We start from the raw sequence: 26,715 nt of genomic DNA on the forward strand, positions 1-26,715 counted from the left end.
ATCATGTCACGACTACACTTCTATTATGCTATCATTTATTTATTTATTTTTACTTATTTGACATTTGTTAACTGGGATGGTACAACTGGATATAACCCTTTTTCAGTGGAAGCCTGGGGAGAAAATCTCCACAAAGACAACAGTAAGAATACAATGACATTCAGTGGAAGACAAATACTTATAAATTTAACAATATCAGCAGTAATAATAATAATATCAGCAGCAGTAATAATATCATATAACTATAAGTAAAGAGTAAGGAGATAAATGGAGACGATAACAGAGAAGCAAAAGGAAGCAGAGCTAGAGCAGGGAGGAGTTCAAGTTGCATGATTACACAGACAAGAGCAGGTACTATTAAAATGCAGTTTTAATGTTTTCTTAAATTCATGAACATTGGAAATATTTCTCAAGGGGAGAGGAAGTTTGTCCCAGCGGGAGGCAAGAGAAGAGCTGAAGAGATACTGTCCAGTAGATTTATTAGGTTTATAATTTTGAAGTAGATATTGATCAGAACTTCTGAGAGATCAAGGGGGGTGTAAAGACAGGTAAGTGCTAAGAGACTAGGGCAGTTGTGGGGTTTATTCACTATGGAATGAATAACTCGAAGTTGAGAAAATAAGAATTTGTCAGGAAATTCTAACCAGTTAAGTGACTTCAGAGCTAGGCAATGATGAGATCTGAAAGACTGATTGGCAGCAAATCTGGCTACTTTATTATAGGTAGATTCTAATTTGGAAAGAAGAGAAGACCATAGATTAACTAGGATTTGTGAGCCATAAAAGAGATTAGGAAGAAGGGAGGCATGGTCAAGTGAGATTCTAGCATCAAGGGTGAGGAACCTTTTATTTCTATACAATAAACCAAGCTTTCGGTGAGTTTTCTTAATACACTGATGTACATGTAAGTCAAATTTGAGCCAATTATCTATGGCCACACCAAGGAGCTTAGTATGAGTTTCAGGGGAAAGGAAAGGATTATTTAGTGAGGAGATGGTAAATGATAATTTCAGATGGTAGAATGATTTGGGGAGGAAGAGGAGGAGGTTTTTTTTTTTTTTTTTATAGGTTAAGAATGAGTTGATTGTTAGATAGCCAGGATTCAGTACGGTTAAATGATTTTTGTGTGATAGATAGTAGATCTATAGGGTTCTCAGCAAAAGAGATAATAGTGGAGTCATCAGCAAACTGAATGTGGGAGGGCTGGGGACACGATTGGTATAGATGGTTAGTAAAGATGTTAAAAAGAACTGAGCCTTGTGGAATGTCCATATTAATAGGGAGAAAAGGAGAGAGAGTAGATAACCAATTCAGAGATTGCATCCTGTCAGTAAGGTAGCTGTTGAACCAAGAGATAGTAGAAGTGGATAAGTTGAGTTGGGCTAGCTTGGAGAGGAGGATGGAGTGTGAAACAGTGTCAAAGGCTTTAGAACGGTCTAAGAGGCAGGACACAAGTTTACTGTTATCTCTGGCTAGACAGAGTTGATAAAAGACTAGTAATCCAACAAACCGACAAGCACCATAACTGTAAAAACACTTTTATTGAACCAAGCAGTTGTACAGATAAAAACACTTAGCGCTTTCACCCACTAGCATTGTTGGGCATCATCAGAGTGTAAATTAATTAACACAATCCACTCCCTTTTTATATAAATATCTAAAACCACACCTCCTTCAATTAAGAACATCAATTGCAATAAAACATTCAATTAAATAAAAGGTATATGTGTACCAATGTTTATTTGTATTTGTATATAGTATTTGTGTCTAAAATTGTATATAAAATGTATGTATGTGTATATATTTTTATATGTTTATATTCTGACCAAAATACCTCATTCAGTTAGTTGTATAACCATGCCAAAAGTATATGTCTATAGACTAAATTTTTTTATTTTTGTTATGTATATAAAATGTATGTAGAATAAAAATGTAAACTGTATGTGATATAATTGTATATAAATAAATAACTAAAGTGTAAATATACACTATTATATATGTAATAAATAATATAAAATATATAAATATTGCAGTGTTTGTATGAAATATGTATAAAATATGTGAACATTCCTACATAATAAAAATTCATATAAAATTAATATAAAATGTGATTTATATTTTAGAATGCTGGAAATAGAAATATATTCATTTATACCAGGTGGCTTAGATGCATCCAATCTAAGCTGCCACATACATTTTTTAATGTCCAGTAAGGTCTTGTCATCCCCTTCCTTGTCATTTTGTGGGACATGATCAATAACAAAAAATAAAGACTTTTTAAAGTCTTTACATTTCAAACTGTGTGAATAAAGTGCATTAACAGTTTTTTTGTTTCTAATGTCCCTAACATGCTCAAGTATCCTAGATCTTAACTTCTTGATGGTTTTACCAATATAGTATGTTGAGCAGCTTAGACAGATAGCAATGTATATGACCATTTTGGTATTGCAATTGCAATAACCTGGACATCTAATAGTTCTGCCATAGTTTTGTACAGTAACATAAGGTCTGTCATTAATGTACTTACATATGCTACACAGGCCACATTTGCTCATCCTAGATCTCTTGTATGTATTCAAATCCCTGTCTATTTCCAATACTTCCTTCAAGTTCTTTCTCCTACTGTGTATAAAATCAGGTTCATTACCTATAATTCCTTTTAATTCAGTTGTAAAGATACTAAGCCAAGTCTCTTTTAAAATAATCTTAATTTTACCCATCATGTCATTGTAGGGGAGTATCATAGCCCTTGCTTTGTCTGTTGTACCCTCATTGGTACCATCTATACTGTCTCCTGGGAGACCTCCTTTTAAAATGGGTTTAAACACAGAGTTTCTTTCCTCCCCACTTCCTTACTTATTTTCAATAGGATATCTATTATTATATTTCTGTTTCCAGCCTTCTAAAATATAAATCACATTTTATATGAATTTTTATTATGTAGGAATGTTCACATATTTTATACATATTTCATACAAACACTGCAATATTTATATATTTTATATTATTCATTACATATTATAGATTATATTGTATATTTATACTTAAGTTATTTATTTATTTATATACATTTATATCACATACAGTTTACATTTTTATTCTACATACATTTTATATACATAACAAAAACAACAATTTTTAGTCTATAGACATATACTTTTGGCATGGTCATACAACTGAATGAGGTATTTTGGTCAGAATATAAAAATATAAAAATATATACAGATACATACATTTTTATATACAATTTTAGACACAAATACTATATACAAATACAAATAAACATTGGTACACATACACCTTTTATTTAATTGAATGTTTTATTGCAATTGATGTTCTTAATTGAAGGAGGTGTGGTTTTAGATATTTATATAAAAAGGGAGTGGATTGTGTTAATTAATTTACACTCTGATGATGCCCAACAATGCTAGTGGGTGTAAATGCTAAGTGTTTTTATCTCTACAACTGCTTGGTTCAATAAATGCGTTTTTACAGTCATGGTGCTGGTCAGTTTGTTGGATTACTAGTCTATTCGTGTGTATTCAACTTATGTTTACTTGTTGTGACAGACCGAAACTGTGACTGTTTTTGCACTTTCTTTTGGCCAAGTGATATGGAGCGGCTTATGATTGAATATTTAGAAATAACACAACGTCTTTTGCGTTGTATTCAGCAGAGAGATTCCAACGATGGGTTTAGTAATGTTACCCTGAGCAATTCACAAGAGGAGTTACTTACACTACACACACCTCCTGGAACTAATAATGGAAGGATGTCAACCGGTCATTGTTCGAACAATGGCATTGACACGAACGCCACTACTGGGAATGGCAACAGTTCACGGAACGGCCTCGGTACAAACACTGGGGACATCAATCCAATAGAATTAACCAATCGTAGGCATGATCATTTTGAACAGTTACTTGCACCGCCTACATTTAGGAACAGACTGGCTCCTTTGAACAACGGAGGGGCTGGTTCACTAAATACACAGTTGCACGATTTGGATAAAATGTTTAAATGGTTCAAATCTTTACAAATGGATAACGCCTTCCTTGAGAGATCACTAGAGCTTAACCAAGTCCCTAAGGGCCTTTGGGTGTTCAAACTTCCTATGGGCATTGAGGAAGGGTCACAAGCTTATGCTGAATTAATAGCGTTAATCGACAGAACAAGTATGGACCTTTTACGTATTATCATTAGAAACAATGTTACTAAACTAGCCACATTAAAAGAACAAATTGCTACACTCAACAGTAGTATTACCAATGACTTACTATTTGATTTCAACAAAGCACGCTACGAAAACATTCTGCATGACATGGATATTTTTGTTAGAACTGGGTTGGAAACAAAACAGAAGAAACTTATGAGGGACAGTAACGATTATGCCAACAATTCAGTTTGTGCACATTTTAAAGTGAATAAGAGGGGAAACTTTAGACAAAACAGTAGGAGGGAAGAGCCAGATATTGACAATACCCACACGGCTACTAACAGTCAGCATAGAGAGAGAGCCATGGAGATGGGTACAATATTGAAAACCGAGAAGGTTTTTTAGACCAACAACCTCTGAGAAGGTCGGATGGAATACGCGAGAGAAACCAAGCCCAACAACAGCAGGGCAATTAGGAGGGAAGGGAGAGAGTTCAGACTTTTTATCCCAACCGAAGGTGGCAACAGGGATACAACCGGTTTCATTAACTGAATTTTTGGACTGTAATACAGCACCATTGCACGATTTTGTTATGTTAAACGATCAAACAAGGGATGACCAGGTTTTTGATGATTTTTGTACTGTACTCAGTGGGTATGTTTATGATGAGAATGAAGTGCCAAGTGATGTATGTTTTAACAGTGAAATCGACACTGACTACCAGAGTTTTGCTGATGACACTGGATATGTAAATGCAAACAATAACAATGGACCCCAAAACTTGGGTCTAAATGGTGAATTTAATTGCAATTTAATTAGAGATGGTAGTTTTTGTACATACAATTTTACTACACTACAATTATCAGGTAACCATTGTGAACTTTTTAAAAAAGGTTTTTCTTTTGTGCCAAGTTTTAACTATGAGATTGGAAAGATTTTGATTAATTTGAAACTTTATACCAGACAGTTGAATTTAAAAATATTTTTTTTCAACAACACTAGTCCATTATCCAACAACAAGTTCTTACTAAAAAGATTTAGTACATTTATTCCCCCCAATAACCCTATGGTAAGTGTTTTCGAACAATTATGTGAGGCTCAGTTACATAGACGTCTGAAAACAAAACAAGTTTTTAAGGACAATTTGACAGTAGCTGAAAGATTCTGTTTAAAAGAATTAACATCCACCAATACATACCGGGTTATGAAACCTGATAAAGGTGGGGGGGGGTAGTTATAATGACTAACACTGACTACTCTTTAAAAATGGGTGACATATTAAGTGACAACACTACTTATGTTAGGGTTTCCAAATTTGAGGTATACAGAGCCTACACGAAGATAGACTGGCAACTTTATGATTTATTGATGGATGGACTGGTTGAGAAGACTGATTATGACTATCTCATGGTTGAGGCACCTGTCATTCCCTCCATCTTTCGGATTCCAAAAATCCACAAGAATACGAATGATTCACCTTTTCGCCCCATAGTTTCTGCAAAGGGCTCAAAGACAGAAGCTGTGGCATCATTCATGGATTTCCATTGCAAACACACATTAAAACAGTTACCTCATGTTCTAAGGGACTCCTGCCACTGTTTGGATGTTATAAAAGATACCTTGATAGGTTATAAATATTTAATGATTACTATAGATGTTATCAATTTATTTTCTATTATCCCACATCAGGAAGGTCTGAGTATGTTTGACAATTGTCTCATGAAATACGGTGGGATGCACACGGTCAGACGCAAACTGATGGTGGAATTAATGGAGATAGTTTTATTGAACAATTGCATCATGTTTGAAGGGGAGGTTTTTTAAACAGTGCACCGGAGTGGCCATGGGGGCTAGATGTGCTCCCATTTATGCCAACCTAGTGTTGGCTGAATGGGAGAAACAAACAGTGTTTAAATCCCAGTACAAGTCCAACATTGCCCTATACCTGCGCTTTTTGGATGACATTTTAATTTTTTGGAAAGGGCCAGAAGAAGAAGTTAAGAATTTTGTTGAGTACATCAAATCAACAACTTCATTTTTGAAGTTTACTAGTAAAATTTACAAAGACAAATGTGAATATTTGGACATTTTATTGTACAAGGAGAATGACACCTTGCAGTCCAACATTTACCGTAAAAAGACTTTTTCCAATTCTTTTTTACATTTTAACAGTTGCCATCCATACTTTCAGAAGGAAAACATTATGAAAGGGCAGATGGTAAGACTCTCGAGACTGACAGTGTAGAAATCAAAAAATTGATTGAAATGTTTATTGGAAGAGAATACCCTCAAGATATCCTATTGAAAATAAGTAAGGAAGTGGGGGGGGGGAAGAAACTCTGTGTTTAAACCCTTTTTAAAAGGAGGTCTCCCAGGAGACAGTAAAGATGGTACCGATGAGGGTACAACAGACAAAGCAAGGGCTATGATACTCCCCTACAATGACATGATGGGTAAAATTAAGATTATTTTAAAAGAGACTTGGCTTAGTATCTTTACAACTGAATTAAAAGGAATTATAGGTAATGAACCTGATTTTATACACAGTAGGAGAAAAAACTTGAAGGAAGTATTGGAAATAGACAGGGATTTGAATACATACAAGAGATCTAGGATGAGCAAATGTGGCCTGTGTAGCATATGTAAGTACATTAATGACGGACCTTATGTTACTGTACAAAACTATGGCAGAACTATTAGATGTCCAGGTTATTGCAATACCAAAATGGTCATATACATTGCTACCTATCTAAGCTGCTCAACATACTAAATTGGTAAAACCATCAGGAAGTTAAGATCTAGGATACTTGAGCATGTTAGGGACATTAGAAACAAAAAAACTGTTAATGCACTTTATTCACACAATTTGAAATGTAGAGACTTTAAAAATGTTTTATTTTTTGTTATTGATCATGTCCCACAAAATGACAAGGGAGGGGATGACAAGACCTTACTGGAAGTTAAAGAATGTATGTTGCAGCTTAGATTGGTTGCATCTAAGCCACCTGGTACAAATTAATATATTTCTATTTCCAGCATTCTAAAATATAAATCACATTTTATATGAATTTTTATTATGTAGGAATGTTCACATATTTTATACATATTTCATACAAACACTGCAATATTTATATATGTTATGTTATTCATTACATATTATAGATTATATTGTATATTTACACTTAAGTTATTTATTTAGTTATATACAATGATATCACATACAGTTTACATTTTTATTCTACATACATTTTATATACATAAACAACAATTTTTAGTCTATAGACATATACTTTTGTCATGGTCATACAATTGAATGAGGTATTTTGGACAGAATATAAAAATATAAAAATATATACACATACATACATTTTTATATACAATTTTAGACACAAATACTATATACAAATACAAATAAACATTGGTACACATACACCTTTTATATAATTGAATGTTTTATTGCAATTGATGTTCTTAATTGAAGGAGGGGTGTTTTTAGATATTTATATAAAAAGGGAGGGGATTGTGTTAATTAATTTACACTCTGATGATGCTCAATAATGCTAGTGGGTGAAAGCGCTAAGTGTTTTTATCTGTACAACTGCTTGGTTCGATAAAAGCATTTTTACAGTCATGGAGCTGGCCGGTTCATTGGATTAGTAGTCTATTCGTGTGTGTATTCAACTTAGAGTTGATGAAAGAGATGAGAGCAGTGGTTGTACTGTGGAAAGGGCGAAAACCATGCTGAGTAATCAGGTTTTCTTGGATAAGACAGGTTAAGATTTGTTTATGAACACAATGTTCAAGAATGTTGGAAAGAGGAGAGAGGGAATCGCTATAGGTCGATAATTAGGGAGTTCAATAGAATTGCCTCCCTTGTGGATGGGTATTGTGTGGAACTTTTTCCAAATAATGGGGACAGTTGATTCTCTAATGGATTAATAAGGATAGAGACAGGATATGCTATGGAATTAGCTGCAATCTTAAGGAAGTGAGGTGGCAGTTTATCGGCAGAAGGTGAACATGGTTTTAGTTTAAGAAGCAGTTTAATATATTTAGTAGGAATTTTTAATGAGAAGGGGGAGTTGGGTGATTGAGAGGTGGTAGGAGGTGAAAGATTAGGTGTCCCTATTACATATCATGTCCCTATTATACCTCTATCATGTCCCTACTACACTCTCTGTCGTGTCCCTTTTACAATCCCCATCATGCCCCTATTTGCTGCTGGCAAAACATCATTCTTTGTGGTTGTCAGAAGAGCAACACCACTTGGTGGCCCATCCCCCAAGACAGAAAAGCCAGCATTAACCAATCACTCCCACACTCCTCTTTGAGCTCATAGGTTAATGATTCTGGGTTCTGTGGGTCATACTTATTTCACCATGTTGGAATTAGCTGTGAAATATAAGACTCATATTTAACTGTACTTTTGTTTTCATTTCATAATACCCAGCTTTTTAATGCTTTTTTAGCCTGAATAAAACCAAAACTGAAATAAATGATTCTGAATACACTTTATAAGCTCTTTTGTTGTAGTGTAATTGTATCAACTAGCACTACTGTTTCTCGTAGGGATTCTTCTCTTTACATGAATGTCTACTGAATTTTATATACAAAATTGTGGGCAGCATTCTACATGTGGCTTTACTATACTAGAAAACAATGACATTAAAATTTTAGAGTATCTTGAACAAAGTATAATGAAAATCTGGGTATTCATTGAATAAACACTTTTCTTTATTCTGTCAGTAGTATAACTAATGTGCAGCAATGATTCTGTTCTTGTGCCATACTCTTTACTGTAAATGTTTTAAACAATAAACAATTTCAAATTTTAAATTGTAAATATTATTATACTGTGCATTCTATCCCTATTATCTGACAATGGTACTTTATCAGTTTCCTTGCTATAAGTTAGCTCAAGATGTCACAGACTGTTTTAAAAATACTTGTGAATATCATTACCTAACCTGTAACAAGCTTTACAACTATAATAGACAGAACAATATAAGCACTTCCTGCTTTCTGGCTTGTGGAGTTTAATATTCATGTGGTCAGTGGTACTGGCAGATTCCTTTTGGCTGAAACATCAGTCACCTGGAATATCTGTTCTGTGCACAATGTAGCTGTACATTTCTTGAACCAGAATTTAGGATGCAGAGTTAATCAAATATCCATGGCTTGTAAGTACAGGCATCAATGCTAACAGCATTTTTTGATTTAGAAAAATGCATATCACAGCATTATCAACTACAACATGCAGAGAAAAAAGGGTAGGAGCATAAAGTGTTTTGCAACTTTAGAGGCTATAACACACTTATCACTGCCATGCTAATACCATGCAGAAGCTAAGTGTCACTCTGATCAGCAAACAGGTATAAAAGTTGTTAGACACTTTACTCTGGCACAGTTTAATGTGTTTCTGTTTTTCTGTTTTGTGACAGCATAAAGTGTAATATAACTTTTAAAGTTGTGAAAATTCCTCAGATGCCATTCTGAGGTGGCTGCATGTATGCTACAGTGTAAGATCTAATCACAATGGCAATTTAAGATGCTTAACAAAAGTTGTTATGCACCTCTATGACATCAGAAAGGTATAAAATTAGTATCTTTTTGGCTGATATTGGAGTGTAGTCAGCATGCCCTATGTACTACATTCTATAATATTCACCTTAAAAGTTATTGTGATACATTTCTGAAAATTCAGTGAAAACCTGTTCTTACTCTGTTTATGAAGTAAGAATCTAATTATAATCTGTATTTCTTCATGGCTGATGGACGCAAATAGAGAAGGAGGTAATTACCTTTGACTGTGTATTTGTCTTGTAGGGTTTACTGAGACAGCAATTTGATTTCCACAGTTCTTGTAAACAAGTGTCGGTATGCCTTCACTGCTTAGCTCCTCATACTGAGTGCGTGCACATCTTTTCTTCCAGAGGATGTAAATGATGACTGCGGAACCCAGAAGAAAGAAAATGGCACCAACCAGTCCTCCTACAGCAGCCACTGACAGCACTGCAATGCATCATAACAATATGTCTTCATTATTGTGACACTTGAAAGAAACATCCGGAACAGCCAGAAAACAAAATCACCTTAAGCAAAGCATGCTGTAAATTTTAAGAAACTATGTACTAATACAGGTTTTAATGTAAAGATGTCAACAAGCTTGTGAAAACAGACCTAAAAAAAAACTTTTGTTTAAATATTTTCAGTAGTGTAGAATGTTAAACTGTGTTATATCAAACACTGAGTAATTAACAAAACCTAGCATAATTTTTTCATCCATAAACAATGATTTATTCTTACTCAAGAAATTAGTGTAACCGTACATTTACTTACTTACTTGTTGGTTAGGATGAATAACTATTCACAAATCATTTTTCAATGGACGACCAGGGAGAAAAGTTCCACAAAATGGATTACAGCTTAAAAGAAAATATGAATAAAATCAGTTAAAGCAAAGAGTTGTGTACATAAGGAACAGAAGCCTAACAACATATACTAAATAACATATAATCACTTCATTTGACTAGTCTGGCATTTGGCATCAACACCCTTTCTCCAGTTTTGTACATGCAGTTATATTATCAGTATAACATCAAAAGATTATCTTACAGAGATTATTTACAATGTGTACAATTACTCAACAGTCGAGTATAAAGGGAATACAAAGTGGTCAGAGTGATAGCAGGTTTCACAGTGGGATGAACCAATCTGTGGTGAGGGAACATAAGGGTTATGTAACACCATAGTCACAGGTTTACTCCCAGTCCTTAATGAAGTGTAATTGTTTTTGCTCTTCCTTGAATGTAGTTTATTAGGGATTTGCCTAAAAGTGTTCAGTAGTTTAATCCAGAGTTTTAGTCCCACAGTAGAAAAGGTTATCTTGTCATAGTGATTTGTAGAATGAGAAGTTTGAGTTAGATGCTGTGATTTTTTAAATGAGGCAGTGAAATGGGATTTGCTGTTGGATTAGGGACTGCAAAGCAAAGTGTCTATCCAATGCACAGAAAACAGAATGTATTATTTGATCTGCACTGAGGTAAATTGGTGGCTTGTTTCATACCACTGACATTTTTATTGATACACAAAAGTTAGTTTTATTTGAGCCATTAGTTGGACAGTTGGCTTCCTGGATGCAGGGCTGTTACAGTTTTAAAATCAAAATAGATTAAATAATAGAGAGATTATGAAAATATATAATACATCATGTGTGAAGTATGTAAGAGCTGCTATGATTTTAAGCATGATCTGTAAGAAATGGTTTAGTACTATAAAGTAGCCCAAGTTTTTTTATCAGTATTAAGAACAACCTTATTAAACTAATGACCAAGTTTTAGTTCTTGAAAACTAAAAGACTCAATAGCTTGATAAAACTGACTATCACATGGGGAAATTGCTGCTAAAAAAGTGTGTAAGTCAGAGAATATACCAGATAATTACTTGTTGGCTGTAAATTGCTTCACTTTGTTTTATTAACATTTAGACTGTGTGTTTCTAACTATTACTGAATCAAAGTGAAACCACACAACATAAATTTAGTTACTTTACAGACAGATTTGTCGGAGCAGAGCAATGCTGAATTCTCAGCGTACTGGCTGGGCTACAATATATGTACTACCTATAAAATGCAGAGATTTGAAAATGAATGAGGACAGATTCTTGTGACATTCCTAGTGTGATGGGTTCAGGGTAAGAAATAGCATCATTTTAGCAGGAAACCTGGGTATACTCCCCCAGATGATTTTTAAACCAGTTAATAGACTGAGCAGTCTACAATGTTCCACACTTAAGTCAAGGAAGTAACGGCTAATAGTACTAAAGGTCTTCAACAGACTAGAAAGACTAACTGAATAATGCGTCTCTCATTAAGCTTTCCAGATAGGTTCAGTAAATTCAAAGATAGCACTCTTAATAAAAAAAAAAAACAAAAACAGAGCAATGGATACTTTCTTTTCTCCGTTGCTTTCGTTTCAAAGCATTCCTATATGCATGCGCAGTACATCAACACAAGGAAGCAGTATACTACCACAGGCGGAAAAACAGTAATGCGCCGTTATACAAAGACATTATTTAAGAAAAGTAAGTATTTTTTTCTTAAATAATGTCATTGTATGTATAATAGCAATAATCGACTCTGTGGTTGTGGTATATTGAAGATTTACCCATGGTTGGCTTTATTTAATCACTCAGGCTTCACCCTTGTGATTACCCCATGCCAGCTGTGGGTAAATCTTCAATAATCCACACCACGTCATCGGTTATTGCTTAATTACACACACCCTGTTGGGCATTATTGCTTCCGTAAAGTGTGCCTCATGCCAAAGTAGTTTTTGATAAAAATAAGAACAGATGTAATCTTGTTCCAAAATTCTTTCTGCTGTATATTGAATGCCATGGTTTCATGCTACTGGTATATCTTTCATGCACAGGCTTTTTGTGGCATAAGTGATTTGTGTTGGAACTGACCCATGGGAAAATGTTTGCCCTAATTTTTTTTCATCCTATAGGTGCCATACTATTCTGTATGTTAAGGAATGAGTTGTTGCAATAATCAATAAACTGTAGAATCTATATTTAAGCATTAAAGCATGGTCTGGTTAATCCCTTTGAGCATGGACATAAATAATGAGATAGTAAAATCTTTATTTTTTTCTAGATATTGTAAAGTGGTGTTGTTATTTGAGTTTAATATTTGACCAGATAACAAATATGGAATCATGGTCAATAATGCAGTCTGACGTGATTACAGCTGTTACAATATTTTTAAGAGATGCTTTTTCCTTTTGCTGTCTAACTTAGTGTAGAAGTTAAATTAATAAGTTGTGCAAGTGTAAAGTGTTTGTAGAGCAGTAAGAATAAGAACTTGACCTACGTTGTATTAAAGATAGTTCACACAAAGGAATTTATAAGAATCTAAGGCAGAGAAGAAACATTAGTAAGGAAGAAAGTGCAGCTTTATCCATTTTTAGAACACTTAACATTAGAGCTATTAAACCAGATAAAGGTGGGGGACTTACTTTATTTAACAATTTTGACTACATTGACAGAGTTGAAAATATCCTGGCTAACGATACATACAAAGAAGTATCTTTAAATGAGTTAAATACCGCATATAGAATGATTAAAGGGTATTATAGCGACTTATTTATGGATGGATACATTGACTTAAATAGTTACCAGTACATTACTACTAACTGGCCAAAGATCCCTATTATGTTTGCAACACCAAAAATACACAAAAATATTTTGAACCCCCCATTTAGACCACTTATAGATGGACGTGACTCTATCACGTATGCATCTGCTAAATTAGTAGATAACATTTTAAAAAAATATTTAGTGACCGAAGTTCAAATATGTAAAGATTCATGGTCTTTTCTGAAAAAGCTTGACAATATTTTATACAGAGAAGACCACAACTTCGTCACTATCGATGTTATTGACTTATATACGTCAATTCCTCACTTAGAGGCTATTGAGTGGGTTAATTTATTTCTTATCAAGAAAGGGGCTTCAGCAAATGAAATATTCACTGTAACAACTTTAATAGACATTATTTTGACCAATAATTTCTTTACTTTTAATGACAAGTTATACTTGCAAAAATGTGGTGTTGCAATGGGTTCGCCTTGTGGGGCCAGTTTAGCGAATACAGTTATGGCATACTGGGAACATCAATTTATCTTTGGTAACAATGAATGGACCCCATTCATTAAGTATTACACCCGCTTCTTGGACGATATTTTCATTTTAATTGAGGGAGACCAAAGAAAAGCAGAAAAGTTGTTGAATTTCCTTAATAGTACTACTGTTTTTTTTAAATTCACGTCCAATTTTCAGTTACAATCTATTGACTATTTGGACGTGAACTTATCTAAAGACTATGTCAACAACCAGTACTTTTCTAGAATACATAGAAAAGAAACTTTCTGCAATTCTTATTTGCATTACACCAGCCTCCATCCGGCTGCACAGAAAAAGGCTATAGTAAAAGGCCAACTAATTCGAGCAGCCCGTATGACTACTTATGAAAGAGATTTTGAATCTGAATGTGAATTACTTACAGCCTTTTTCTGTGAGAGAGGCTACCCTACTGATTTTTTAGAAGAAATAGTCCAAGAAGTGAGTTATAAAAGATCAAATGGTGTTATTCTTCCTATTCTTAACCAGTCCATTGATCAGAGTACACTTTTAGTCACAGTAGACAATCAAGTACACCTTTTTGAGGAATCAGAAATCTTAGAAAGAAAATCACAACTAAGCAATGATTTTAAAATCAGCTTCATTACAACTTACAATATGGACAGTGACATTATTAAAAAATTGTTGTTTAAAAACTGGACATTAATTCAACAAGACAAGAGTATTTTCAACAAACTTGTTGAATACCCTAGGATAGTATATAGAAGGGGCTACAACTTGAAAAACATTTTGGAAAGCAATTCTATTAAGAACTTCAGTAGGAAGAAAGGAATGAAAATTTGTGAAAACTGTAATATGTGTAAACATATGTATAGCGGGGAATATGTAATTATTAACAACAAAAAGTATGGAATTAGATACAAATTCAACTGCTCGTCCAAATTAATAGTGTACGTGGCTTCATGCACACTATGTCCAGCTTTCTATATAGGAAAGACTGAAAGGCAGTTAAAAGAAAGAGTATATGAACATACATACGCTATACAGAACAACAAAGCGGAGAATGCTCTATTTAAACACATTTTAATTAATCCAGGCCACAATTTTAAATTTACAGCACTGGATCAAATTCAGACAAATATCAGAGGTGGCCCATACAACTTACTTTTAGAAGAGCGAGAACTTACTTGGCAATGGCGTACTAATGCTTTTATGTACCCAGGTTTAAATGACCATTGCAACATAGGCTGCCTACTAAAATTAAGGAGTCTGAATAGGAATTAATTAATACAATTATTTATTATCATTATATATTTATTATATATATATATTTTTTACATTTTTTATATTTTTTAGACTTATTCTAGCTTTGATGTTAAATTAATTTTATTTAAGACTTTAGTTTGCACATGGAAAGGTACAATATATGAGACATATACATACACAGGGTTTTGTATTTACTATATCTTTTTAGACCTGGTTACAAGTTTATGTATCATTTAGCTTCCTACAGGGTTTTGCTTCCTTCTTTATTATTATTATTTTCTTTATTATTATTTTTATTTCAGAACATTGCATTCAACTTGTATGAAAAGGCCTTATAGGTGCAATATATATATACAAACTACTGTTTTTTCAATTTCTTAACATTTAACATACTTAATATATTTAATATATACAATATATACACTTATTTATTTATTTATATATAGGTTTTTTTAACTAATTATCATATACATATTGACTATTTATTATATTAAATTATTTATTATATACATATACATCTGGTTTTAGTGTGTGTATATATATATATATATATATATATATATATATATATATATATATTTATTCATACAAATGTATTTATATTAATGGTTTACTTCCACCTTTTATAAATGAATGCACCACTTTTATATAAGTAACAAACACTAACTTTATTTGTTTTTATATCCAGTTTTTGAACAAATTTTATGCAAAGTCACATAGACTCAGATTGACTATTATTTTCATTCCTCTTTTACTTTTATTTCCATATATATACATATCTCTTTACAGGATATTGCTTCAAGATTTATACTAAATGTTTAGTCTGACTAAGATGAACAATAGACCTAGCTAAACTGTATTCTAGTATTTTATATTACACTTAAATTTAACTTTTTATTTTATGTTGGTTTTTTCTATATACAAGGGAACATTGAGTAATGTGTCGCGAGTTGATTAATTATAACTAAAAGGTTTTAGAAATTTAAGCTAATTTTACCTATTTTACTGAAACATACATACATATAAACTTAGCTGCGTATATTAACATAGAACATCCTTTTATATACATTTCTTTTACTGCTGTTGCAAGTTGTGTGTTTATAATTTTTGCTTTAAATCATTTTAAAATTGTTAATTGACACGATAATGATTTTAGTGACGTGAGTGCATAAATACGTAATTCAATCAAGTTTTGAATGTCTGAAGAAGTCGCTCAAACATTGAGCGACGAAAAGCGCTTTACGTTTACCTGTAATAAACTTGTGTGGTTAGTCTTCAGTGACGCGTTGGACCTTTTTTCAGTGAACTCAGTTTGTTTTAAGTATCCAGTTTGTCTTGCATATTGAAGATTTACCCATGGTTGGCTTTATTTAATCACTCAGGCTTCGCCCTTGTGATTACCCCACACCAACTGTGGGTAAATCTTCAATAATCCACACCACGTCGTCGGTTATTGCTTAATTACACACACCCTGTTGGGCATTATTGCTTCCGTAAAGTGTGCCTCATGCCAAAGTAGTTTTTGATAAAAATAAGAACAGATGTAATCTTGTTCCAAAATTCTTTCTGCTGTATATTGAATGCCATGGTTTCATGCTACTGGTATATCTTTCATGCACAGGCTTTTTGTGGCATAAGTGATTTGTGTTGGAACTGACCCATGGGAAAATGTTTGCCCTAATTTTTTTTCATCCTATAGGTGCCATACTATTCTGTATGTTAAGGAATGAGTTGTTGCAATAATCAATAAACTGTAGAATCTATATTTAAGCATTAAAGCATGGTCTGGTTAATCCCTTTGAGCATGGACATAAATAATGAGATAGTAAAATCTTTATTTTTTTCTAGATATTGTAAAGTGGTGTTGTTATTTGAGTTTAATATTTGACCAGATAACAAATATGGAATCATGGTCAATAATACAGTCTGACGTGATTACAGCTGTTACAATATTTTTAAGAGATGCTTTTTCCTTTTGCTGTCTAACTTAGTGTAGAAGTTAAATTAATAAGTTGTGCAAGTGTAAAGTGTTTGTAGAGAAGTAAGAATAAGAGTCTTTTGAGTAATTCTACTTAAAACTAAGGTTGCATGTAATGATCACCTCTGATATTGCCAGTATTCCAGGAGAGGTAGAAAAGTGTGTCTTTAAAAGTGCCATTGTTAAAACCAGGTGTTGTGTATGTGTCTATATTGTCTGTGTGTTGATGGGGCAGTGCAGTGACACAGTGAGTACTGTTGCCACCTCACAGCAGCACCCCAAGTGATTCTACAGTTCAGTTTCCAGTTATGATGTCTGCATGTCCTCTCAGTGTCCATTTGTGCTGTTTTAGGTGTTCATGTTTCCTCCCATCTTCTAGAACCATTTAATGGGTAAATTGACATTTTGCAAATTGCCCATAGGTGTGTGTACAAGATGCAGCCAGTGAAAGTGTACATTTTATCTTGTCAAGAATGGATTTCATTGTCATCTAGAACAGAAGCTGCCACTAAAAATGAATAATTAGTAAAGCATATAAAATATTGCATGATAATTGTAAGAATCAATCAGAGGAGCTTAGAAAGGATTGGGAAGAGAGATTGGATAAGCAATTCACAAAGAGATAATGGGGGATATATGTATGTCTCTCAAATATGCAACAAAGTCTAGAAGGTTTAGGATCTTTGCCTGGAAGTGTTTACATAGGTATTTTTATATCCCAAGTAGACTCCAAAGAATTTTTCCTCAGGTGGACAGCAAATGTTGGAGGTGTGACAGGCAAGAAAGAGGTGGCTGGGAACATATTTTTTGGGAGTGTAATGAGCTGGAAGACTTGTGGGACTCCCTGCGGGCCACTTTGTTGGAGATGTTGGGTGAGCATATCGGACTGACTGGGGAAATTATTTTTTTGAGTTATGCTGCAGAGTCAGAATTGCCTAGACATAGTAAAGCCTTGCTGAGTCTAATTATGTTGGCTGACAAAAAAGCAATCACTAGAAAATGGAAATCAAAGTCTAGACCAACTTTAGTAGAAGCAGTGAATATAGTAACAGAGATAAAACAACTGGAATCATTACAAAAGGGAAGGAGCAAACTACATAGAAAAAATGGGAATTGTGGGGACAATATATGCACAGCAGGAACGGGATTTAAGAGGCAGGATTTGAATGAGCCATATAATGCTTAACTGACAATGGCTGGATGGTTTATAAGTGATGCATAATGTTTACAACTATAGTTGTTTCAATGATGCATGTGATGAAAACTGTTTGCAACTAAAGTGATATTTTGTATGTTTTTCATTTATAGAAATTTAAGATTGCCTTTGTCATATGTGTAAATTTAATAAAGATGTTCAGAAATAAAAAAAGAATGGATTTCAATGTCAAGTACCTAGTGGGTGCCACAATAAGCTGAAGTGTCTCGATGACCCTATAAAGGATAAAATGGGTTATCATAAAATATGTGCATGGGGGGTTAGAATAATGGTTAAGTTGTTTTCCTCACACACGAGGGGTACAGGGTTTGATTCTCACCAAGAGAAATTGGCTACGTTTAAAATTACCGAGACAAACTCCTCAAATTGCAAAACCAAAACAACTAGAAAACACAAAAAACGGCAGCAGCGGAACCACAGCAACACTGTTTTTATTACAAATAGAGTAAGCGCTTTCATCGGTGTACTCCACCAACTTTATCAGACAAGTAAAATCACATGCTGTTGCAGCTTAAGTACTTTCAAACAGCCATATCAATTAAACAATTAAAACCATTTTTTTTTAAATTAAAGAGATATTCCCAAAAATTGTTACAACAAAGAACGCCAAAGTGGGAATGAAACCTACATTACTCATACTGTAAAATACGTTAAGTCTAAAATGAATTCTTTACATTAACTGGACATTCCAGAATGTTTGTCACAAACAGAAACAGAAAGGTATATAGGTAAAACAAACCAACAAAGACGACAACAGTAAGACCTAGTCAAAGTTTTTGTACCTTCCTTGTATATCTATTTATATCCTAATATTCTTCATCCAACAACTTTGATGCGAACCATCACCAAACCCAAATGTTTTGCACTAATACACTGTGCATATGTTTAAATTAAATTAAGTTGGGAGTTTATAGGGGTTGTTTGAGCCCGAAACCAGTGATTAGAAAAACGTACACCATATATTATGGTTCTAATAGTGCACTAAATAATGCACTACAAAATGCGAAATGTGAAATATGATTTATACTAATAATATGAAGTTATATTAATGATGTTATTAAGTTAAAACAAGCCATAGTTAGGGTGGCCTTATCTGTTCAGAGCCTTAAGTTTAAGAAGGCATTTAATAGAAATGTAATCATTAAGGCCTGGGGGTACATGAGCCGAAGTGCATACTTGCCATCTCAATTCACATTCCTCCAGTCTGAGTTCCCAGGGCCCACCCCTGATATTGTGTTCTACCTGTTGTAAAACCACAAATTGAAATTGATGGTTAGGGTGTTCCATAATGTGTCTCGCCAAAGCATTGGTAGTGTTGTTCTTCCCAATACAGTAGGTATGTTCATATACCTTTGTTTGATTTTTCTCTCCGTTTTCCCAATATAGTATGCATCACAGGAGACACAAGTCGCTGCATAAACCACTCCTTGGGATTCAAAATAAAACCTGCCCCTTATATGATACTCTTTATCCCTCAGTCTGACCTTATTTGTAATTCTAATAAATCTACATTGTGGGCATCTGCCGCATTTTGCCATGCCCATACCTCTTTTGTTTATGCTGTTTCTCTCCACTAAGGTTTTCAAGTTAGGGCCCCTTTGAAAAGTCATGAGAGGTAGTTGTCCCAGTTTGATAAGGCTGGTATCCTCGTTGTTTTTATTAAATATATCTCTGATATGTGTGGCATCTAGGGAAAATGTTGCAATAAACCTGCTAGTTAGGTTGTCATTAGCGTGATCCCTAGTCACTACATCGTTGACTGCTCATCCAGTATGCTCTTGCTCATACCCTTTACAAACAATCAGGCAAAAGTGACCTACAATTCTTTTCCTGTCCACTTCCTCAAAAATGTTATTGAGGAACCCCAATGGGTAACCTCTTTTCAAAAACATAGACTTTAGTAGTGTACATTCGTCTATAAATGCACCATAGCAAGAGATCATTCTAGCAGCCCTAACCGCTTGCCCTTTCACAATTGCCTTCTTCTGATGTAATGGGTGGCCGCTGGTAAAATGCAAAAAGGCATTAGAGTAAGTGGCCTTGCGGTAGATAGTTGTTTTATATCTTTGATTCCACATTTCACATACCAGATAGGACATAAGGATATCAACTATTTGGATGTGCTTCTAAGTAAGGATAGTTTGAATCAAAGATATAAAACAACTATCTAATCAGGTGCTGTTTTCTGGAGAGTATAATACCCTGGATTCTTCTGATGCTGTCCAAGAGGCGAACGCCATGGGAAATCTAGCATTACTAGTCCAGGAGCTCATGAGGAAGGTCAATTCCATGAGCCAACAGAATTCGAGTGTGAGTACAATAGGCACCTTCAGAATCAACAATAAGTTACCTAGCCAGGCAGACTTGCATGAGTCTTCCGGTCCAGCAGTTGATAATATCAATGGCCCAGGAGCAACAATGTCTAATGGGGGAAAAAGCAACGGTTCTAATGGTACGGACAGTTGTCAGGAACTGGGTGCTATGCAGAGATTGTCACCAACTACCATACAAAATCAAACAAGGAACGGACTTCTTCCTAACACAAATAACTTCTTAAGAGACATTACTTTCTTTGGGAACAACTTGGGAGACACAATTGGAGCCAACAATGAATCCAGTTCGGTATATGCACAACTTAATTTATTTGATAATAAGTTGTACAAATGCTGCAAGCTCCAACTGGAGGTGTCTTACCTGCAGGAATGTATAAACAAGAAAGTTGTCCCTAAAGGACTTCGCCAATGGCGATATCCAGTAAGACTTGTAAATAATTCCACCTTTCACAAGGAATTGATTTTGTTATTTGACCAGCAAGGATTTGATTTTCTGGCTATGTTAATCCAGCATTATGGTGCACAGATTGTGGTTTTAAAATCTGAACTGGAGCTATTAGAACATGCTTTCATTAACAACAATGACTTTGATAGATACAAGTATGATTATACTCGTATCTTTTCTAGAATTGAAGCTAGTTTAAACAAGATAATAGAAACAAAAAAGAAAAAGCTTGCAAGAGATATTCATGATTATGGGGGAGGTACTGCCTACCCCCCATCCCCTGCACTGTATAACATTAACACTAACAAGGAGAGCTTTGGTTTAAGGGACTCCCTCGATAATGGGGCTGTAACTTTTCGTCCAGAGCACAGTAATAATGGTGCCTCCACACTGGGGGTTTGCAGAAGTGAGCGAATTAGAAATAACCAGCAAGCTAATAATGGTTTACAACAGGGCAATGCTGGGGGAACCTATAACAATAATGGGCAGTCCAATTCCACGAATCAACAGGATTTTCACAACAACCGAGGGAACCAGCAGAGGCACAACCAAAGCAATTACAACAGGTCCCAAGGTCCACGCAGGAAGCGAAAAATTTGTTTAATTGATATGGCTGTTTGAAAGTACTTAAGCTGCAACAGCATGTGATTTTACTTGTCTGATGAAGTTGGTGGAGTACACCGACGAAAGCGTTTACTCTATTTGTAATAAAAACAGTGTTGCTGTGGTTCCGCTGCTGCCGTTTTTCTGTTTTCTAGGCTTAAAATTACCCACAAAGACAACTAGCCTAGTACTTACCTATGAACCTACATATACATATGAGTGTAACCTCTTTCTTCAAATGAATTGTAGTCAGCTAATAGAATAATGGAATGCTGATCACAATCCAGCAAACCACAATTCAGTATCCACTAGGAGCAAGAAAAAATAGACTTACACCCCTTCCAGGACCTATTTTAATGTTTGTTCCCAAGGTTCAAAAAGTTGAAGTTCACTAGATACACACAGACACACATATACATATATTTGCATGTATAGATATATACATACATGTACAAATGGATGTTATTGAGATACATAAACAGCTTCTATTAAGATTTTGACAGAAACAAAGACTGTATCCATCAGAGACACAGTGTGGAAGTTGTAATGAACTGTATGCACACTGTTATTTTCATATATAATTGCAACTACTGATGCACTTAGATTATATAAGTAAGGCTAATAACAAACTTTAACATCGATTCTTCTGGTTCCTAAACTAGCAGTGTAGTCCAAATAACAAATTGCCAAGATTACATAGGATGCTCTGTGATGAAACTGCAGCTAGACCAAGCATAGGAGATGCATAAGCAAAAGGGGAATTTTCACTTAATTTTATTTTACTTAATTATTGGATAACTGAGTAAATTAATGGGATCAAGGAACCATTTGTAGCCCCCTAACCTGGACCAGGCTGGCACAAAATACCAAGTTAAGACCTCTGTGTAAGGTAAAAAGTTGAAAAGTCTCTTGAGGTAAATCATTTATAATATCCTGCTCCCTTCCAGGACCTATTTTAATGTTTGTTCCCAAGGTTCAAAAAGTTGAAGTTCACTAGATACACACAGACACACATATACATCATTTATAATTATAATATAAATCATTGATAATATCCTGCTCCTTGGCTAACAAGAGAAACCAAACAAAAAATGTTACATAGAAATAGAACCTGGGCCAAATGGCGTAGTACTAAAAACCCATCAGACCACCAAACCTTTAAACAACTGAGGAATGCAACAAAGAAACTTATATTCCTTGATAAAAAAAAATTATTATTGGAATTTCCAACATACCCAACACCAAAACCCCCAGAAATTCTGGTCAAGTATCAATTAAACTACTACATCCAGGTAACTCTAAAACACCCACTCCTTCTAACCTCACTCGGAACACACCTAACCAAATTGCTGATGCTTTCAACAATTTTTTCTCAGACACTGTCACCTCTCTTGCTTCAACTTTATCTCCACAGTCCATGCAAGCACCTTATTCCCTCAACAAAAATCCCCCTCTTTCAACCTGCAACCAGTTTCAACAGATCTTATCTTTACTCTTCTTACAAAACTCAAACCATGCACCCCTCAGCTGACCTTCTCCCAGCTGAATACCTACAAATTGCAGCCAAAGTAATTGCCCTTCCTGTCTCCATATTAATTAATCGAACCATAACTCAAGGCTTTATTCCAACCCTCTGGAAAGTTTCTCATATCATTCCTCTACATAAGGCTTGTAACTCTTTCGAGCTCTCCAACTTCCGTCCCATAGCCTTACTTTCTCCATTAGCTAAAATCTTAGAAAGATGTATACATCGTCAACTACTTGACCATCTTCTGCAAAACAATCTTCTAGCAGACGGCCAACATGGTTTCAGAGCCTATCACAACACTACTACAGCACTCTTGTCATTCACAGACCATATTAATAAAAATCAGAACAACAACCTGCTGTCCTCAGCGCTATTCTTAGACCTCTCTAAGGCCTTTGATATGGTCAACCATTCCCTCTAACTAAATATCCTCAAATCATTTGCCTTGGACACTCAAGCTATCCAGTGGTTTAATTCCTACTTAGAAAATAGACAACAAGCAGTTCTTTGGGATAATCACATTTCATCTCTTCTTCCCATCAGAATAGGAGTGCCACAAGGCTCAGTACTAGGACCTCTCCTCTTTTCTATTTTTATTAACAATCTAAATATGTCCCTTCCTCAATCCATATGAATACAATATGCCGATGACTCAACACTGATATGTTCAGCATCCTCCCCAATTAAGCTTCAGACCACTACACAACAAGTTATCACAGCAGCGGAAAACTGGTTCTTTCAGCATTGCCTCTTACTGAATCCCAAAAAGACTAAATTATTACTTTTTAGACCATCATAGAAATCTTTGACCTTTACCTTCAATATAATTTCTAACAATGGCACAATAATATCCCCTGACTCTACCACCAAACTTTTAGGTGTCACAATAGACCATAATCTCAACTTTGATGCCCATATTAACTTAACCATCAAGTCAGTCAATAGAAAACTTGGATCTCTCTACAGACTCAAACCCTTCCTTACTACCTCAGCCAGAAGGACTATAGCACAAACGCACCTACTCTTTACCCTTCTTTATGCCTCACCTATTTTGACAAACTTATCAAAATCTAATTTCAATAAACTAGCAATATCATATAATAATATTACAAGATTTGCCACAGGAGCCTCTTTTCAAACCCATCATTGCTCAAATCTTAAACAACTAGGCTGGCTAGAATTACAAAATCAAATACGACTACAGCAACTTACCATCACCCACAAAATCTTCTATCAACCTTCTAATACCACAATACTTAGTACCCTTATTTCTCCTTATAAAAATCTATCTTCCTTGCGCTCCGCCACAAAGCTACTAGCGGCACACTATAAATCCAACAACAAAGCTGGGGACTGTTTGTTCTCCAACTGTATTGGACCTATCTGGAACAAGCTTCCAAGTGAACTCACTGCTATTACTTCTTTACCCACTTTCAAGAAGCACCTAAAAACTTTGCTTAACTCTCAATGGCTCTGTCCTTGTACAAACCCTGACTAAACTTTTATTCCCTCTACCTTTTTTTCACCCCCTCAAACCTTTTCTAGGTTCTTTTAGTATTTTTGTTTGTACCTTCAATAGGCAGCTAAAAACCGTGCTTAATCCCCAACATCTCTGTCCTGTACAAACCCTGACTAAACTTTCTAATCCCCCAACCTCTTTTCACCCTTAAAAAAAAACAATTTCTTGCATTTTTATTTCAAGTATTACAAAGTATTTTTCTTGGTAATGCTTATGAACCAGTTTTTTTTTTGTATAACGCCTTCCTTTTGTATAATATTTCTGATTTGAATGTATAACAACTCTTGATTATATAAACCCATCATTTTGTGGAGCTTTTCTCCCTGGGCCTCTACTGAAAATGGACATATATCCAGCTAGACTAGCCGGGTCAACAAATGTAAAATAAATAAATAAATATACCCTGACTTGTAGTGAGGGAAATTGAGTAAATCAAACATTGAAAGTTGGAAAGTCAAAAAAATATTGAAAATGTAACAAATTATTGATAAACTTCTAAATCCCAAAGACATAGCAAACATCTATTAAGTGTGTGATTGAGTCTGTGTGCATCCTGCACTAGTCAGACAACCTGTTCAGTGCTGGTTCTTTGACAGCCTTGCACCATTTGACCACCATGAGAGGTTCCAGTTATTTTTGTCAGTAGGGTTTTACATTCATGTATTTGTTAAATGATTCACTTAACATTTAATGTTTGTTTTAGTAAAAGTCTGAAATTTGTATGACTGAATGAATATCCCATTGAATAGCAGAATTTAGTCTGAAGCACTCTTTGTACTTTGTGAACATTGTGTTTATAGACAAATGTGCTATTAAGAAAACATAATTTAAAGCTGCAAAAAAGTACTCCGGCAGTGCAAGGTTTCAGTGCCTTCCACACATTTAGACCACCAAAAATACAGGTCTATATTAGTTCGCCGAAAGTTATTTTCAGCGAACACCTTTCCGTCGACCTCTATTCAACAAAATTCACATCCACAATTTGTTGAATTTGCCAAGGGCAAGGAAACAATTGCCCCACAACTGCCTAAATCAAACCCACCCAAGTGGGGGCTTTACCCCCCCATACCCCCTGATGTGGGGGAGTCTGCCTCCAACACCTCCCCTAACTATATATACCAACACTGAGATCGGTCTACAGTGGGTAAAAGAGCAAAGTTGTGTGGTTGACCAACTACGTCCTTGCCCTTGGTAAATTCAGTGAATCGTGGAAGTGATTTTCACTGAATAGGGGTTGACAGAAAAGTGTTCACCTGAAAATAACTTTTGGTGAACTAATATAGACCCCAAATACACAGACAGAGACTAAAGATGGAAGAGGCTTAATCTATATAAACAAGCATACCTCTGGGTTGGTTAAAAAGGATGTTGCACTGGAGTTTCTCCACGTGAAAATCACCATAGACAAAGTGCCATACTATATCCTAGCAATCTGTAGATCACCCTCTATGTCCTACGAAACCCATAGCATATACTTAGACCTACTGGACACACTCACCATACAATCAAATACCCTACTCGTTGGGAACTTTAACTACCCCTGTATAGACTGGAAACCTACAAGAACAGCTTCAGATTTGCAAGCAAACAGATTCCTGGACTTTATAAACATGAACACCCTTGACCAGATAATGCACACACCCATTAGAGGTTCTAGCATACTGTACCTGCTACTCACAAATATGGAAGAATGCTGCCCTTCCTTGCTGATGAGGTCTGATCACAAAGCTGTCTCCTTCAAAATAAAAATCAACTCGGTAACCCCAGTAAACCTTGTAACAGTTAGGAACTATTCCAAAACAAAATACCTCTTATTAAGTAATAGTTTGTCGGAACTAAATGCCCCTCCTAACCCAGAGTTTACAGTAACCAATGCAGAATTATTCACAGAGACCATGTGGAACCACATAAATGACTGCATACAGACTTCTGTACCTTCCAGAAGCAAGTCCAAAACTAACTCAAAAAACAAACCACACTGGTGGAATCCTAAACAAGATATACAACAAAAGGAAAAAAGTCATGGC

General features: G+C 34.9%; 1 protein-coding gene across 3 annotated transcripts in view; it reads right to left on the bottom strand.

The window, feature by feature from the left end:
* The window catches only part of LOC122789228 (synaptotagmin-15-like), a 180,534-nt gene that overhangs the window by 142,877 nt on the left and 10,942 nt on the right, over positions 1-26,715 (bottom strand). For 2 of the 3 annotated variants that reach the window (XM_044056505.1, XM_044056506.1), the window contains 2 exons: positions 10,499-10,580; positions 9,957-10,167 (listed from right to left, as the gene is read on the bottom strand). In XM_044056505.1, coding sequence (XP_043912440.1) covers positions 9,957-10,167; position 10,499 — 212 coding nt within the window. In that variant the 5' untranslated portion in view covers positions 10,500-10,580. Of the gene's footprint in view, positions 1-9,956; positions 10,168-10,494; positions 10,581-26,715 lie in introns of all 3 variants that reach the window. The other variant, XM_044056507.1, reaches the window with a different exon arrangement.

This window comes from Protopterus annectens, chromosome 14.part0 (genome assembly GCF_019279795.1).
Source record: "Protopterus annectens isolate FY-2018-M chromosome 14.part0, PAN1.0, whole genome shotgun sequence".
NCBI lineage: Eukaryota > Metazoa > Chordata > Ceratodontiformes > Protopteridae > Protopterus > Protopterus annectens.